At 41.0% G+C, this 16,838-nt stretch overlaps 1 protein-coding gene across 8 annotated transcripts in view; it reads right to left on the reverse strand.

Moving 5' to 3' along the window:
- Window positions 1-16,838, reverse strand: part of agap1 (ArfGAP with GTPase domain, ankyrin repeat and PH domain 1) — a 765,714-nt gene that overhangs the window by 416,121 nt on the left and 332,755 nt on the right. For all 8 annotated transcript variants that reach the window (XM_043693252.1, XM_043693251.1, XM_043693249.1 and 5 more), the window contains exon 2: window positions 7,590-7,648. In XM_043693252.1, coding sequence (XP_043549187.1) covers window positions 7,590-7,648 — 59 coding nt within the window. The remainder of the gene's footprint in view (window positions 1-7,589; window positions 7,649-16,838) is intronic.

Below are 16,838 nucleotides of genomic sequence, written 5' to 3' on the forward strand. Positions count from 1 at the left end.
CAGTCCTCCGTTTTCCCACTTATCTTTGCTATGTTATACTTTTTCTCTTTTAACTTTATATGTTTCTTAACTTCCCTCGTCAGCCACGGCCACCCATGCCTCTTCCTAGGATCTTTCTTCCTTTTTGGAATGAACTGATCCTGCAACTTCTGCATTATATACAGAAATATCCGCCATTGTTCCTCCACTGTCATCCCTGCTAAGGTATTGCATCATTGAACTTTGGCCAGCTCCTCCATCATAGCTCCATAGTTCCCTTTATTCAACAGAAATATTGTCACTTCCAATTGTACCCTCTCCCTCTCAAATTGCAGATTGAAGCTTATTGTATTATGGTCACTACTTCCCAATGGCTCCTTCACTTCGAAGTCCCTGACCAATTCTGGCTCGTTGCACAATACCAGATCCAGAATTGCCTTCTCCCTGGTCGGCTCCAGCACCAGCACCAGCTGTTCTAAGAATCCATTTCTGAGGCACTCCACAAAGTTTCTTTCTTGAGGTCCAATACCATCCTGACTCTCCAAGTCTACCTGCATGTTGAATTCCCCCATAACAACTGTAGTAACATCTTTGCGACTGGCCAATTTCAGCTCCTGATTCAACTTACATCCAACATCCAGACAACTGTTTGGGGGCCTGTAGATAACTTCCAAGAGGGTCTTTTTACCCTTAGAATTTCTCAGCTCTATCCACACTGACTCTACATCCCCTGATTCTAGGTCCCCCCGCGCAAGGGACTGAATATCATCCCTTACCAACATGGCCACCCCACCCCCTCTGCCCATCAGTCTGTCTTTACAATAGCACGTGTCACCTTGAATATTCATTTCCCAGGCCCTGTCCACTTGAAGCCACGTCTCAGTTATCCCCACAATATCGTATCTGCCAATTTCTAAAAGAGCCTCAAGCTCATCCATCTTATTTCTAATGCTTTGTGCATTCATGTATAGTATTTTTAACTTATTACTGCCCTCCCCCTTCCCATCAACTCCTATTTCACTCAACCTTACAGCATGATCCCTTTGAGTTTTTGCTTCATTGATACAGTTGTCTTTCTTGACTTCCCTTGTTCTAACTTTCCCTTCAATTTCCTTCTTAAACATCCAGTTTGTCCCCTCCCCCCCGCTACTTAGTTTAAACGTAGCTGTGTTGCAGTAGCAAACCTGCCTACCAGAATGCTGGTCCCTAACCTATTAAGGTGCAAACCGTTTCTCTTGTAGAATTTATGCTTACCTCAAAGCATACCCCAGTGATCCAAGAATTTAAATCCTTGCTTCCTGAACCAGTTCCCCAGCCACACATTCAAGTCCATTATCTCCCTGTTTCTGGCCTCACCAGCCCGAGGAACTGGAAGCAAACCGGAGATGACCACCCTGGACGTCCTGCTTTTCAGCCTTCTTCCTATTTCTCCGAAGTCCTACTGTAGTATGTTCCTCCTCTTCTTCCCGACATCATTTGTGCCGACATGTACCACCACCTCTGGCTCTTTACCTTCGCCCTTGAGGATTTCCTGCACTCTGTGATGTCTTTAACCCTGTCACCAGGAAGGCAACACACCATCCTTAAGTCCCGCCTGCTGCCACAAAAACCCCGGTCAGTTCCTCTCACTATGGAGTCCCCTATTACCACGGCTCTGTGCGATGTCTGACTCTTCCGCTCTGCCTCTGCGCCAACGTTTGATTGACAGACCTGGCCGCCTTGCGAACTGGCAGTGTCATCTGTCTCTACTGTTTCCAAAAGATTTTTCCTGACAGGTACTTCCCCCGGGGTCTCTTGCACCTGTCTCCTCTTTGCCTTCCTCATCGTCTGCTCTCTTCTGGTACGATTGGTGTAATAACCTCGCTGAAGGTCTTGTCCAGAAAGATCTCGTTCTCTCGAGTTCTTTCATCAGTGCTGCAATATGCTCTGTCAGTAGCTGAACGTGCACACACTTTCCACACTTATACGAGCCAGACACACCAGAGTCGTTGATCTCCCACATCAAGCACGTAGCGAACTGAACCAGCTTGGCAGTCATGTCTTCACCCTCTTCAACTGTGGCGTAATCACTTCACTCAACTTCCTTGTCAAAGACTCCTGAGTTAAGCCTCACTCTTCAATCCACAGGAACTTCCTTGGACCCTCTTTCTGGGGCAAGTCTGTGGACTTTTAATTTAGGTTAGAGGAGGAGGGAGGGAGGGAGGCCCCACTTTGTAGGATCTGGGGTTTAGAACACACCCAATCTAATAACAATCACTTTCCTTCCCGACCAGCTTTGCGCTCTGCCTTCACTTCCGCCCAGCTCCCGCCGCTCTCTGATGCGAAAAGACCGTTGGCGTCGAGGTATGTTCTTAAATAACAATCACTTACCTTCTCGACCAGCTTTGCGCTCTGCCTTCACTTCCACCCAGCTCCCGCCGCTTTCTGATGCGAAAAGCCAACATACACCAACAGTGCTTTTAGGCAGGGTGTTCATGGATTTTGACCCAGTGACAGTGAAGAAACATGATATAGATCCAGGTCAGAATTGTGCACAGCTTGGAGAGGAATTTATAAGCGATGGTGTTCCTGTGAAAGCACTGCTCTATCCATTTAAATGTCAGAGGCTGCGGATATGTGATTGTGGCACGGTGGCTCAGTGGTTAGCACTGATGCCTCACAGCTCCATGTACCTGGGTTTGATTCCATCCTGGTCTGTGTGGAGTTTGCACATTCTCTCCGTGTGGGTTGCCTCTGGGTGCTCCAGTTTCCTCCCACAGTGCAAAGGTGTGCAGGTTAGGTGGATTGGCCAGTGTCCAGGATGTGCAGGCTGGGGTTAGCCATGGAAAATGCAGGGTTACAGGGACAGGGCGGGTCTGGGTGGGATGCTCTTCGGAGGGCCAGTATGGACTCGTTGTGTCGAATGGTCTGCTTCTGTCATGTAGGGTTTCTATGTTTAGAAGGTGCTATTGAAGGAGATTTGATGAGTTGCTGTTCTGCATCTTCTACACGATACATATTACTACTACTAGGCACCCATGGCAAAGTGAGTGAATGTTGAATACATGGAATAAAGGGCCAATCAATCGGAGTGATTTGTCTGAGATAGTGTGAAGCTTCCAGAGTACTGTTGGAGTAGCATTTGTCCAAGCCAATGAAGAGTATTCCATCACATTCTTGACTTGTACTTTGGAAACTGTGGGCAGGATCTAGAGACTCACTAGCTGGGTTACTTGTGCTAGGTAAAACCAATGACTGCAGATGCTGGAAACCAGATTCTGGATTAGTGGTGCTGGAAGAGCACAGCAGTTCAGGCAGCATCCAAGGAGCTTCGAAATCGACGTTTCGGGCAAAAGCCCTTCATCAGGAATAAAGGTAGTGAGCCTGGAGAGATAAGCTAGAGGAGGCTGGGGGTGGGGAGAAAGTAGCATAGAGTACAATGGGTGAGTGGGGGAGGGGATGAAGGTGAGAGGTCAGGGAGGAGAGGAGTGACCCTTACTTGCATATATTATAGACCGAGAGATGGTGAGGGTTGGTAACCACACACTTGACAGGGGAAAGCAAAAAAAGGCAGCTGCATATGAGAGTGGGGGAGGGCAGCCATGCAAATACAGAGTCTGATAAGATGATTGGCAATCACTTGAGAGTGGCTGCACATGAGTGGGGAAGGCAAGGAGAACAGCAACAAGAATGCACAGAAGTGGCTGTAAGAAATGGGGACAGCAAAGCACAGCTGCAAGGGGAGGATGGGAGAGGGAAAACATGCACAAGGCTGAAGGGTGAAGGCAGCAAGCTATGCCCTTGTCACCTGCCCAGAGAAGTGTATTAGATTGCAGAGAGTGGATCAAAGCTACATTAACCATGTTTCATTGCAAAGGACATTAATTCCACATGTGCATTGACATCTGGGTCCTTTTGCGACTTGTCACCTAAATCAAACCAAATCAAATGCAACAAATGATGGTCATGCATACAACAAATTGTTGACTATTTCTCCATTCCTTCAAACACAATGCGGAAAATAGGAGCAGCAGCAGCATTCTGACATTGCAGAGTTCACCTTGAACATTGCTAAGTTATTGTTTGAAAGCTCAGGAGTGAGAAGCACCCCAGAATACAGAAGGCATCTGAATGACTATTCTGTTGTGGGGGAGGTATAACAGGAGACGCTTGAGCAATATCTGCTCTGGAAATCACTATCATAGGACAGGCTCTGACAATTAGATTCCACCCAATTATTCTTTTGCAAAATCCAGTATTTTTCTGTTGTACACAGGAAAGTGAAAGCATTGATCATTTCTTTGTTAAATTCTGGTAAAGGAAATGCTGCTTCCATAACCTAGCCTTGCTTATTTACTTAACAACAAGTGATAACCAACGCAGACACCAAACTGAAATCTGCAATTTGGAAGCTAACGATTTTCCACAAAAATGCTATTCTTCTAAACAATAATTGAGGAATTACATATCCAGCATGGAAAATATTTGTATTTCTATGTGTTAGAAGCAATTTTAAACTAATATATATTCTACATCACTGTGATCATGCCAACATGTCACACATACAGATCAGATGTCTCAAGATGAATAAGCAATTACATGATAAAAACTCTCAAATAAGAAATTGTATGTTTGCAAAGAACTCATAGGTGAGTAATTTTCTGCAGCATAAATTAGAAATAAATAAGGCCATTGTATTCCTCCAATATCTCAGTGAACTAAAGACAAAAAAAAATTCAATTCTTCATGAGAGCAGAAATGAGCCAGCATCCTCGTATTGATAGGGAAGGAAGTGTGGAAAAAGCCAAAGTGTGTTTCAAAGAGCCATGTTACAACATAGATTTTTCTGAACAGTGGGTAAGGGAAGAGCCAGGCTTGGCATTGATGCTCTTAGAATAGTGTGGCTTAACAACACTCATTGATTAAGTAAATAAAAATAAACAAACAAACAAACAGTAACTTCAACGAAATAGCAATGCCAATGTTTCTCAAGCTGTACTGCAACATCCAGCTTCGGCAAAGATCAGTGTCAGGGGAAGCTATTCCGGGAGGAGACAGAAACAGGCAGAGACAAACACTAACCAAAGGACAGAGAGTGACAGAAGGATATTTGGATTTCAACAGGCATTAAATCAGATCAGTCTTTTTTGAACATGTTATTGGTGAGAATAGTTTGGAAGGTAAATTGTGAAGAGGGTATAAGGGGTTTTCAATTTCAGTAAGGTAGAGTTAGTAAATGAGTGGGTAAAACTTTGTCCAATGCAGTATCAAGTGGAAAATAATGGACTTGAATATGTGGCTGGGGAACTGGTTCAGGAAGCAAGGATTTAAATTCTTGGATCACTGGGGTATGTTTTGTGGTAAGCATAAATTCTACAAGAGAAACGGTTTGCACCTGAATAAAGAGACTTCAGTTTAACTGTGGAGATGTTTCAGGACTCTGAGGTCCAAAGGGATCTGGGTATCCTGGCATATAACTCACACGGAGTTTGTCTGCAGGGGTAGCAAGTGATTGGGAAGGCAAGGGCCTTTTATTTTCATTCATTCACAGGATATGAGCATCACTGGCTGGGCTAACATTTATCCCCCATTCCTATTAGCCCTCAAGGAGATGGTATTGAGCTGCAGTATTGAACGGCTGCATTCCATAAAACTAATTTTTCTGGAGAAACAGAATGTAGCAGAAATTAAAACTGCAGCTTTCTCTGTTCCTGCTCCCAGTTCAACATTCAACCATTTAGTTTGTAATGAGTTACAGACTGGAATATAACAGATTTCTCAGCAAGTTTATACATAGCATAACAGACATGATAGAGCGAGTTACTGACAGGACTATAGTTGAGGGATTCGTTGTAGTTTACGCATCCAATAACCAATAATGGGGAGTGAGTTATAGACTGGACTGTAATTGAGAAGTTATATAGAATAACAGACACTTGAGTTACACACTGGAATCTCATAGCGGAACACAGGGATGGTTTATGTAGAGAATAACAAGTACTCAAGAATGAGTCAGCCATGGGAATCTACTCGAGAGACAGATGGGCCCAGGAGTGGCAGACAGAGTTTAATTTAATTAAATGTGAGGTGTTTCATTTTGGTATGGCAATTCAGGGCAGGACTTATACAGGTCTGGGAAGTGTTGTCAAACAAAGAGGCCATGGGATGCACATGTATAGCTCCTTGAAAATGGAATCACAGATAGATAAGGTGATGAAGACTATGTTTAGCAAGCTTGCCTTCATTAGCCAGTGCATTTAGTATAGGAGTAGGGAGATTATGTTACAGCTGAACAGGACATTGGGGAGGCCACTTTTAAAATATTGCACTCAGTTTTTGTCTCCCTGCTGTAGCAAAGATGTTGTTAAACATGAAAGGGTTCAGAAGAGTTTTACAAGGATATTACGCCGGCTGGAGGGTTTGAGCTATAGGGAGAGGCTGAATAGCTGGGGTTATTTTCCCTAGAGCATCAGAGGCTGAGGGGTGACATTATAGAAGTTTACAAAATCATGGGGGATACGGAAAAGATGAACAACAAAGGTCTTTTCCCTAAGATAGGGGAGTCCAAAACTAGAGGGCATAGGTTTCAGGTGAGAGGGGAAAGATTGACAAGGGACCTAAGAGGCAACATTTTCATGCAGAGGGTGGGACATGTATGGAACGAGCTGCCAGAGGAAGTGATAGAGGTTGGTAAATTACAACATTTAAAAGGCATCTGGATGGTTACAGGAGTAGGAAGTGTGGAGAGAGATATGGGCCAAATGTTGGCAAATGGGACTAGATTTATTTAGGATGTCTGGTCTACTGGATGAGTTGGACCAAAGGGTCTGTTTCCGCGCTGTACATCTCTATGACTTTATGTGGAAAAATATAGAATAGAATGAAAAATGACTTTCATTGAAGCTTTTGGTTGTGCACTCATCAGAACAAACACAAGAATTTCAAATTTCAAACTGGCAAGTTGACTCCAAGGGGTCAAAGTTTTGCCATGTAAAAAGCAACAGGGAACTAGAGGCTCCCCAGGCACCTGGTTGTTCTTGAAAATGTTCCTTTTGTTTGAAGAGAAAGATCCTTATTTATGAAAGAATGTCATTTCTAACAAGTGAGTCACAATACGAGCTCAACTGACTACAGGTGCACAAACCTTTATCCAAAATTCCGAAATCCAAAAAGCTCCAAGATCCGAAGGTTTCTCGTGAAGTTTTTTTTCTGTATAACAAGGTTGTTTGGTGTGCGAAAACAACTCCACACCCACCTGACCCATGTCACTCAGATTAGATGTGGCGGGGTGGCCCAGCACTGACAGCCGTCAATTGTCTCTCAGCACTCTTCTATTTAAACTTGGGTCTGCTGTGTGATAATTTTTTTTATTTCACTGTGAAAATGTCATTTATTCAGAAATCTGGAAAATTCCAAATTCCGAAAAACAATTGGCCCCAAGAATTTCGGATAAAGGATTGTATACCTGTACTTAAAATTTGTTGATAATGTACCTATTAATGAAAACACTCTCATCACAGAATTCAGACAAAAAAACATCAAGGATTACACCTAATGTTAACAAAATTTTCCAAGAAGATATTTTTTGTTGGAATGGTGCCTTATTTAAGTGCACTGGTAACCATACTTACCACTTTAAGTTCTGGCACAGATCGACTAAGAGTCCACTCTTGGCTGTTCACAAATGCATCTGCAAAACAGAGAACCATAATATAAGTTAATAAACTCTGAAAAACCAAGAAATATAATATTTGAAAAATGCTAAGCAACATTATGGCTATGACTTTAAAAAGACTGCAATTTAGAGAAGAATAGGAGACTGATAATTACAATACAGTGATTGTTAAGTGAAGTACTGAGGTGAAGTCTACTCTATCCCTAAAATTAGCCCTCATCTTCACAAAAGCCATTGATAAAGTTTGAAATTTCCTCCCAAAACAATGATATGCTCCACTCCTCCACATGTCCCAAGTTTCAAATCTCAGCAGTGACTGTCAGAGCAAAATATTAGCAGAGAAAGTCAATTTGCTGCATGGGCATCTGGCTCAAAATCATAACTAAAACACTCTCCAGGCACTTCTTGCAGTAGCCAGCACAAAGAATTTCTCAACAATTAAGCCTGCAGACCCAAAGGTCCAAAGCACAACTTTATGATCAATCTAATGTGAATACTAGCATATTCAAAGTAAACAAAATTCCCACACATTTAAAACCAAAAGGAAAGCTTGCAATCCGTGCTCTGGGGGAAAGGGATATTAAGTCTTTAACTCCCCTGGTTGTCTTCAGATAGTGTGATGGATCTTTTCCAGTCACCTGAAAGGGACAGATGGAGCCTCAGTTTAACGTATCATCCAAAAGATACATCCCTGGATGCTTCGGCCTAGATTTCAATACTCAAATATCTCGAGTATGATTTGACTCACAAGGTGGAGTGCACTATCAACTGCGCCAAAGCTAAAACTTTTCACAGAAATATTAGAAATGGTGCATGTACCATCAAGATCAAAAAATATCTGGGAAAGTGGGGATTCAAGAGAGGAGTGACCATTCTGGGCCCTCAGACCCATCCCCTTCAGTCAGCCCAGTAATCTTTGCATTACACACTAGTTAGCAGTCTATCTGGATATGGTTGGCACACCTGCTTTTGAAGTAAAAGCCTGTAATTTAGCTAGAGACATATTACATAACAGTCTTCAGAGACAAGCAACCACTTTAAAAGATCACCAACCGGCCAAGGAATGAGAATACAAGAGAAATATTTGCAGTGTAGTTTTCACAAATTGAAATTGGGAGATCACTCAGTTAGTCATAACCAGTGTGAGCAGACATCATGGCATGGACCTCCTATTCACTGCCTTTGAATCAGGAGACTACAGCAAAAGAGACTTAAAAGGTGGACATAAAAATAATCCCAGAGCATTATTTCTGAAAATCAAGGGAAGCCTGATGTTTCCACTCATATCTTGGTGAAGGATATGAGACGAGATCACAATCTATTAAGGAGATATGGACCTTTGAATAAAGGAAATGGGTCAAATTATGCAGAAAGGAGGAAGGATAACCTTTTATGGACATAATCTGATAGATACCTTGTTAATGAAGGTCCATGCACAAATTGAACCCTTGGGCTACAAGTAATGGTTCTTGCTCATGTTAGAGATATCACGTAGTGCAGGAAACAATTTACAATGGAGGAAAGTGCTGCCAATGAATACACTTCATTACAAAGCCATTACAGGCGACTGGGGAAATAGAGCAGCCTTCCCAGTAAATCAAGTACAAGGCAATGTCTGCGTTGTTTATGTCACGACTAGCCTTATATCCGAGTCAGATTTGTATTTACTCCAGAGACAGATCCAGTTTACCAAAGCACAGTGCTCCCCAACAGCTGGTCACTTTGCCCGGAATGAAAGCAGCAAATATATCTAATTAGTGTCACATTACAGTAACAAACTGCTGTGCTGACGCGCTCCCTCATTCAACAATCAAATTGCTATTGCCACATAAGATACCTTACACTAGACATGGTCTTTTGTTGCGATTCAGTTCATGCCAAGACAGAATATTTTCTCACTATTTATGGCATGTACAGAACTAGGATCAAATTGCAAAATTGCAACTTTAATGGCACAGCACATTCTTAAAATGCCAATAATAAATCAGGCAATAATAAATGCTTTCATCAATAGACCCAATGGCTAACTGCGCATGTGCTAGCAATGGCACTATGTACTGTATTTAACTCAAGGATAAACATATCCAAGGCACCTCAGACAGTCAAAAAGTGCTGGGACCACTGCTTTCTGTCATTTATATAAATGATCTGGCTGTGAAAGTAGAGGCACAGTTAGTGAGTTTGCAGATGACACCAAAATAGGTGGTGTACTGGACAATGAAGGTAAGTATCACAGATCAGATAGGCCAATGGCTGAGGAGTGGCAGATAGAGTTTAATTTAGATAAATATGAGGTAGTGCATTGTGGTAAGGGAAACCAGGACAGGACTTATACAATTATTCATAGGACCCTGCGGAGTGCTGCTGAACAGAGAGACCTGGTAGTTCAGGTTGGAGACAGTGAGGACTGCAGTTGCTGGAAAGTCAATGTCGATAAAGCATTGAGCTGGAAAAAGCAGATCAAGCAGCATCAGAGGAGCAGGAGAGTTGATGTTTCAGGTCAGGACCTTTCATCAGGAGATCCCGACCTGAAACATTGATTTTCCTGCTCCTCTGATGCTGCTTGACCTGCTGTGCTTTTTTCAGCTCCACACCTTTTGAATCTAGGAGTGTAGATGCATATTTCTTTGAAAGTGGAGACACAGGTAGATAAGATGGTGAAGGTGGCATTTGTTTTGCTTGGCTTCATTGGTCACAACATTGAGTATCAGAGTTGGGATCAACTGGGAGAAAGTGAGGACTGCAGATGCTGGAGATATAAGTCGAGAGTGTAATGCTGGAAAAGCACAGCAGGCCAGGCAGCATCCGAGGAGGAGAATCAACGTTTCGGGCATAAGCCCTTCATCAAGAATGGCTTATGCCCAAAATGTCGATTCTCCTGCTCCTCAGATGCTACCTGACCTGCTGTGCTTTTCCAGCACTTCACTCTCGACTATAAGAGTTGGGATGTCATGTTGCGGCTGTACAGGACATTGGTGAGACCACTTTTAGAATAGCACATACAATTCTGGTCTCCATGTTATAGGAAAGATGTTGTTAAAGTTGAGAAGGTGCAGGAAAGATTTGCAAGGATGTTGGCAGCTTGGAGGGTTTAAGCAGGGAGAGGCTGAATACGCTGGGGCTATTTTCCCTGAGGTATTGGAGGTTGAGGGGTGATCTTTAAAGAAATTTATAAAATCATCAAGGCATAGATAAGGTAGATAGCCGAGGTCTTTCACCTAGGCGAGGAGAGTCCAAAAATAGAGGGCATTGATTTAAGGGGAGAGAGAAAAGATTTAAAAAGCACCCGAGGGGTAACTTTTTCACGCAGAGGGTGGTGCATGTATGGAATGAGCTGTCACAGGAAGTGCCGCATGTAAGTACAATCACAACATTTAAAAAGCATCTGGGTGAATATATGGATAGGAGATATGGGCCAGATACTGGCAAATGAGACTAGATCACACTGGGACATCAAGTCAGTGCAAACAAGTTGGATCGAAGGGTCTGTTTCCATGCTGTATGACTTTATGGCAAAAAGACACTGAGCTAGGGGTGCTATTTAGAGAGGTGGCCAAACTCTGGATCCAAATAACTTGACCTCTGGGCCAATGTCTCTCCCTGCCACACTGCTATATTAAAACATTCAAAATCCTAGAATATATTATAGCCTGTAGCTTGTATTATTCATTCCAGACTAGTTGCTTACTTTTAAGTTTCTATTTTTTATTGAGGTCTTGCAATGTTTTCCTCCTCCCATTGTGAAAGTATCAAGATACTTCAGAGTCCAGTTGCAATGGAAATATCCATATTCACAAACAAACCTCAACAGCAAAAGTCTAGTATAGGAAGTCATTACACATGAAAGTGATCCTACCCAGTCCAACAAAAGTTCCAGCAAAAAGTGGTAGATGAATAGTAACTGTCTGATTTGTTTTCTTCTTTTCTAATACATGTTGAGGCATAATGCCAAACAGCTACTATGTTTTCATGCTCAGAAACAATTGTGTTTATATACGACATTCAATAATTTGTGATTGTACTTGGACAGAAATAAATAGCATTTCCACTTCTACATAATCATATAATGGCACTAGTTATAATTTAGATTTTCTGTTAAAAAAATTACTTGCATAAACACAAGTAAACTCTTCAATGAACAATATAATCTGGCATTGAAATGCAACTTAATGGTATTATGTTAATGATTACTGTATTACTGTAAAATTGCTGCATAATTATCTATGCAGTATGTTTACATTACTATATGCTTATAAACTTTGCAGCAGAAGATATTCTTGGATGCATGTAAGGGGTAACCTAGTGCAGATGTATTAACAATTAATCGTGGATTTACCCCAAAAACTAAGTAGAGTCATAGATTTCCCTCTGACTATTGGGGGGTCTATAATACAATCCCAATAAGGTGATCATCCCTTTCTTATTTCTCAGTTCCACCCAAATAACTTCCCTCGATGTATTTCCGGGAATATCCTCCCTCAGCACAGCTATAATGCTATCCCTTATCAAAAATGCCACTCCCCCTCCTCTCTTGCCTCCCTTTCTATCCTTCCTGTAGCATTTGCATCCAGGAACATTAAGTTACCAGTCCTGCCCATCCCTGAGCCATGTTTCCATAATTGCTATGATATCCCAGTCCCATGTTCCTAACCATGCCCTGAGTTCATCTGCCTTCCCCACAACATCTTTCCGATGGGAAGGAGACCAGAATTGCACGCAATATTCCAACAGTATTTTAATAAAAGTCCTCCACTCATAAATAACATGATTTAAATCATTGAAAGAGCTTTCAAACAAAAGCTGTACTGAACCACATATTTGACGGTGTACACTGGTCAGATTCTTGCAAATTAAATATTTTTAATACAAAAAATAACTTTTAACAATGTGCCACCACATGCTTGTGCATCCAAAAAAAATCAGCTTAATTTGAATTCCCTTTGTGCAGAACCGCTCAATGTTGGATTGTGTCATGGCCTCTTTTTTAGGCAGAGCTGATCTGACAAACTACATTTCTGACTAGTGAAAAGGGCAGTGGAAAGCACCAATGTATGCCCTTGATCTTTGCACTTCTACAACCAATTCTGCAAAAAATGGAGCTTAAATTGGTGTTAACAAGGGATAACTCCACACTTTAACCTACAATTTCCCTTTCCTAACAACAGCCAGATTTTACTACTTTCTTGAATTTCTTAATTTGCATGTAGTGACATTTACAATGAATTTATTCCACATATTCAGCAAGGAAAAAAACATGCTTCTTATTTGTAAACTTAGTCGAAGTTTGTTAAGTATACTTGTGACCTTATTTCCACGTGGACAATCTATACTAAATAAGCTTATTTCATTTACATTTCCAATCTCTTAGCTTCTGATACTGCCCTCTCAATGATTTTCTAACAAAGAAAACCATTCTAGTCCGTGCCTTGCATCACACTTTAGAAGCTAAGGTCCAGAAATCGTGCTTGCATGACAACATTTTTATGAAGGAAACATGCCTATAATTGCCAATGTGTAAATGTAGTCTGACCTGTGATCTATCTATTTAACCTTAAAGCAGCTAACAATGAATAACTTTAAAATGTATGCATGCACTTAATTATAGATTAAAATGAATGCAAAAAGTAAATATGGTGAAGTTATTCTTTTTAACATACTGCAGACTATGAGAACAACATGTTCACCTCAGCATATGTCCACATCACCTGCACCTACTCAGTTATCTTCCTGGAGAGATAGTCAGAGACCATCATTTAAAATGTTAGAAAACGAGTTCTATTTTGAAAATGATCATATTGACTAAGTAATTTTCAGTGGCTACATTAATCAAATGTTTTTGTAAAAGGTTGCATTTGGTAAAGAACATTTTATGCAGTAAATAATTGTTTTATGGCATAAAATGAACATTGCTGAAAAAGAAATTAGTCAGTTATTACAAATTGTACACAATTTTACATCATACCTCACCTAAACAAGCTCAATCACTCCATATCAGTGCTCAAGCCTCCTTTAACCCAAGCCTATATAAACTTACAAACATAACTTTTGCCTTCTCCCTCATATGTTTATCTCACTTCCTGTTCTGTTCAATTACTCCCTGTCGTAGAGAGTTCCACATTCTCACCCCCCACTCTTTGTACACTGAAGCTTCTTCTGAATTCCCCATGGGATTTCTTGGCAACCATCTTATATTATGTTAAAAATCACACAACAACAGGTTATAGTCCAACAGGTTTAATTGGAAGCACACTAGCTTGCGGAGCGAAGCTCCTTCATCAGGTGATTGTGGAGGGTTCGATCGTAACACAGAATTTATAGCAAAAATTTGCAGTGTGATGTAACTGAAATTATACATTGAAAAATTGATTGTCTGTTAAGCCTTTCATCTGTTAGAATACAGTGATAGTTTCACTTCTTTCATGTGTAAATCACAAAACCCTTTTTTTTTTAAAAGTTGCATTCTTGGGTTAGCTGTTAACAGCTGTTATCTTATATTATGTCCTCTAGTCATGCTCTTCTTGAGAAGAGAAAACATTTTCGCTGTATCCACTCAATTAAACCTTTCATAATTTTGAAGACTTCTATCAGGCCATCCATGAGCTTTTGTTTTTCAATTAAACCAGAACATGTCAATCCTTTCGTGTAATGCATCCCCACACATTTCTGGTTTTAATACTAATATTAGCAATGTAGGTCCATTTATCAGACTCAAATTGCATTTACTAATCATTCTGACTGAAGATTTATTGGGTGAGAATACATTTTTTGTTTGTGGGGAATTCAAAACTAGAGACCACAAAAACTAAAAGTCCCTAATAAATTCAATATGAATTCACGAGAAACGTCTTTATCCAGAGTGATGAAACAGTAACCCTTCTACCATTTGGATTTGTTGAGATGAATAGTATAGATGTGTTTAAGGGAAAGCTAGATCAGTAAAATGAACATAAGAACATAAAAACTAGGAGCAGGATTAGGCCATCAGGCCCTTTGAGCCTGCTCCACAATTCAATAAGATCATGGCTGACCTTTCTGTGAACTCAGCTCCACTTACCCGCCCTCTCACCATAACCCTTAATTCCTTCATTTTCCCAAACATTAACCGAAGTAGCATCAACTACTTCACTGGACAGGGAATTCCATAAATTCACAACCTTCTGGATAAAGAAATTCCTTCTCAATTCAGTCCAAAATCTGTTCCCCCTAATTTTGAGGCTATGCCCTCTTGTCCTAGTTTCATCTGACAATGGAACATCCTCTCTATATCTATCTTATCTATTCCCTTCATACTTTTACATGTTTCTATAAGATCTCCCCTCATTCTTCTAAATTCCAATGAATATAATTCCAGTCTACTCAGTCTCTCCTAATAAGCCAACCCCTCAACTCCGGAATCAACCTTGTAAACCTCCTCTGCACCCTTCCAGTGCCGGTACATCCTTTCTCAAGTAAGGAGACCAAAACTGCGCACAGTACTCCTCAGCAGCATCCTGTACAGCTGCAACATAACCTCCTTGCTTTTAAACTCAATCCCTTTAGCAATGAAGGAGAAAATTCCATTTGCCTTTCTAATTACCTGTTGCACCTGCAGACCAATCTTTTGTGATTCATGTACGAGGACACCTGGGTCACTCTTTTTACTACCAAGTAATAGTCCTTTTTATTGTTATGCCTACCAAAATGGATGGCTTCACGTTTATCAACATTGTATTCCATTTGCCAGACCTCTGCTCATTCACAATGTTCCTCTGCAAAGTTTCACAGTCCTCTGCACATTTTGATCTGTCCCTCAACTTAGTGTCTTCTGCAAACTTTGACACACGTGGTCGCCAACTCCAAATCATCTATGTAAATTGTGAATAATTGCCGTCCCAACACTGATCCCCGAGGCAAACCACTAGTTACTGATTGCCAACCAGAATAGCACTCATTTATCTTCACTCTTCTCTTCCTGTTAATCAACCAACCCCACTATCCATAATGCCATGCATCTTTATCTTTTGCAGAAGCCTCTTGTGAGGCACCTTGTCGAAGGCCTTTTGGAAATCTAGGAACATAACATCTACTGAGTTCCCTTTGCTCACTGTGCTCATAATGTCTTCATAGGATTCCAAAAGAATGACATGCCCTTCATGAACCCATGCTGTGTCTGCCCAGAGGACACTTTCTATCGAGATGCTTTGCTATTTATTCCTTGATAATACACTGAAGCATCTTCCCCACTACAGGAGTTAAACTAACTGGTCTATAATTTTCCACCTTTTGTCTACCACCCTTTTTAAACAGTGACATCACATTTGCTGTTTTCCAGTCTGTTGGAACTGCCTCAGAGTGCAGTGAATTTTGGAAAATTGCCATAAGTGCACTATTTATTTCTCCTGCCATCTCTTTTAGTACTCTGGGATGCATTTCAGCAGGGCCAGGAGACTTGCCTATTCTTAACTCCATTAGCTTGCCCAACAGTACCTCTTCTGTGATAACGATTGTTTCCAGGTCCTCAGCTACCTTCGTCTCTTTAGCAATTACCGGCATGTTATTAGTGTCCTCCGCTGTGAAGACCGACACAAAATACCTATTCAATTCCTCGGCCATTTCATCATACCCCATGAATAAATGCCTCTTCTCATCCTTTAACATTTACTTTAGCCACTCTTTTTCATTTTATATATTTCTAGAAACATTTGCTGCCTGCCTTTATATACTGTGCTTGTTTTTTTCTCATGTTCTATCTTACTTTTCTTCATAGTTCTTTTTGTGGCTCTGTTGACCTTTAAAGCTTTCCCCATATTCTAGCTTCCCACTGATCTTGGTCACTTTGTAGCCTTCTCTTTCAATTTGATCACTTCCCTTATTTCTTTAGACACACATGACAGATTACCCCTTTTCTTACAGTCCTTCCTTTTCATTGGAATACACCTTTGCTGAGTACTTTGAAAAGTTGAAGGAATGGAATAGAAAGCCAGTAGGAGGAGGTTCAAGTGGATAACAAAAACTGCATTGATCTATTGGGTTGAATGGCCAGTTTTTACACTCTAAAATTCTATGTAATACACTTGCAGATGGAAAGACGTCTCCTCGCATAAGGTTCCTATGACTAGACGAATAAGCCGACCTGATAGTCTGTCACTGCAGTTGCGATATTTGGATAATTCAAAACTTGTAACTTTGTTAAATGCAGCCTTTGTAACCACTGGACAGACACCCA

This window comes from Chiloscyllium plagiosum, chromosome 7 (genome assembly GCF_004010195.1).
Source record: "Chiloscyllium plagiosum isolate BGI_BamShark_2017 chromosome 7, ASM401019v2, whole genome shotgun sequence".
Lineage (NCBI taxonomy): Eukaryota > Metazoa > Chordata > Chondrichthyes > Orectolobiformes > Hemiscylliidae > Chiloscyllium > Chiloscyllium plagiosum.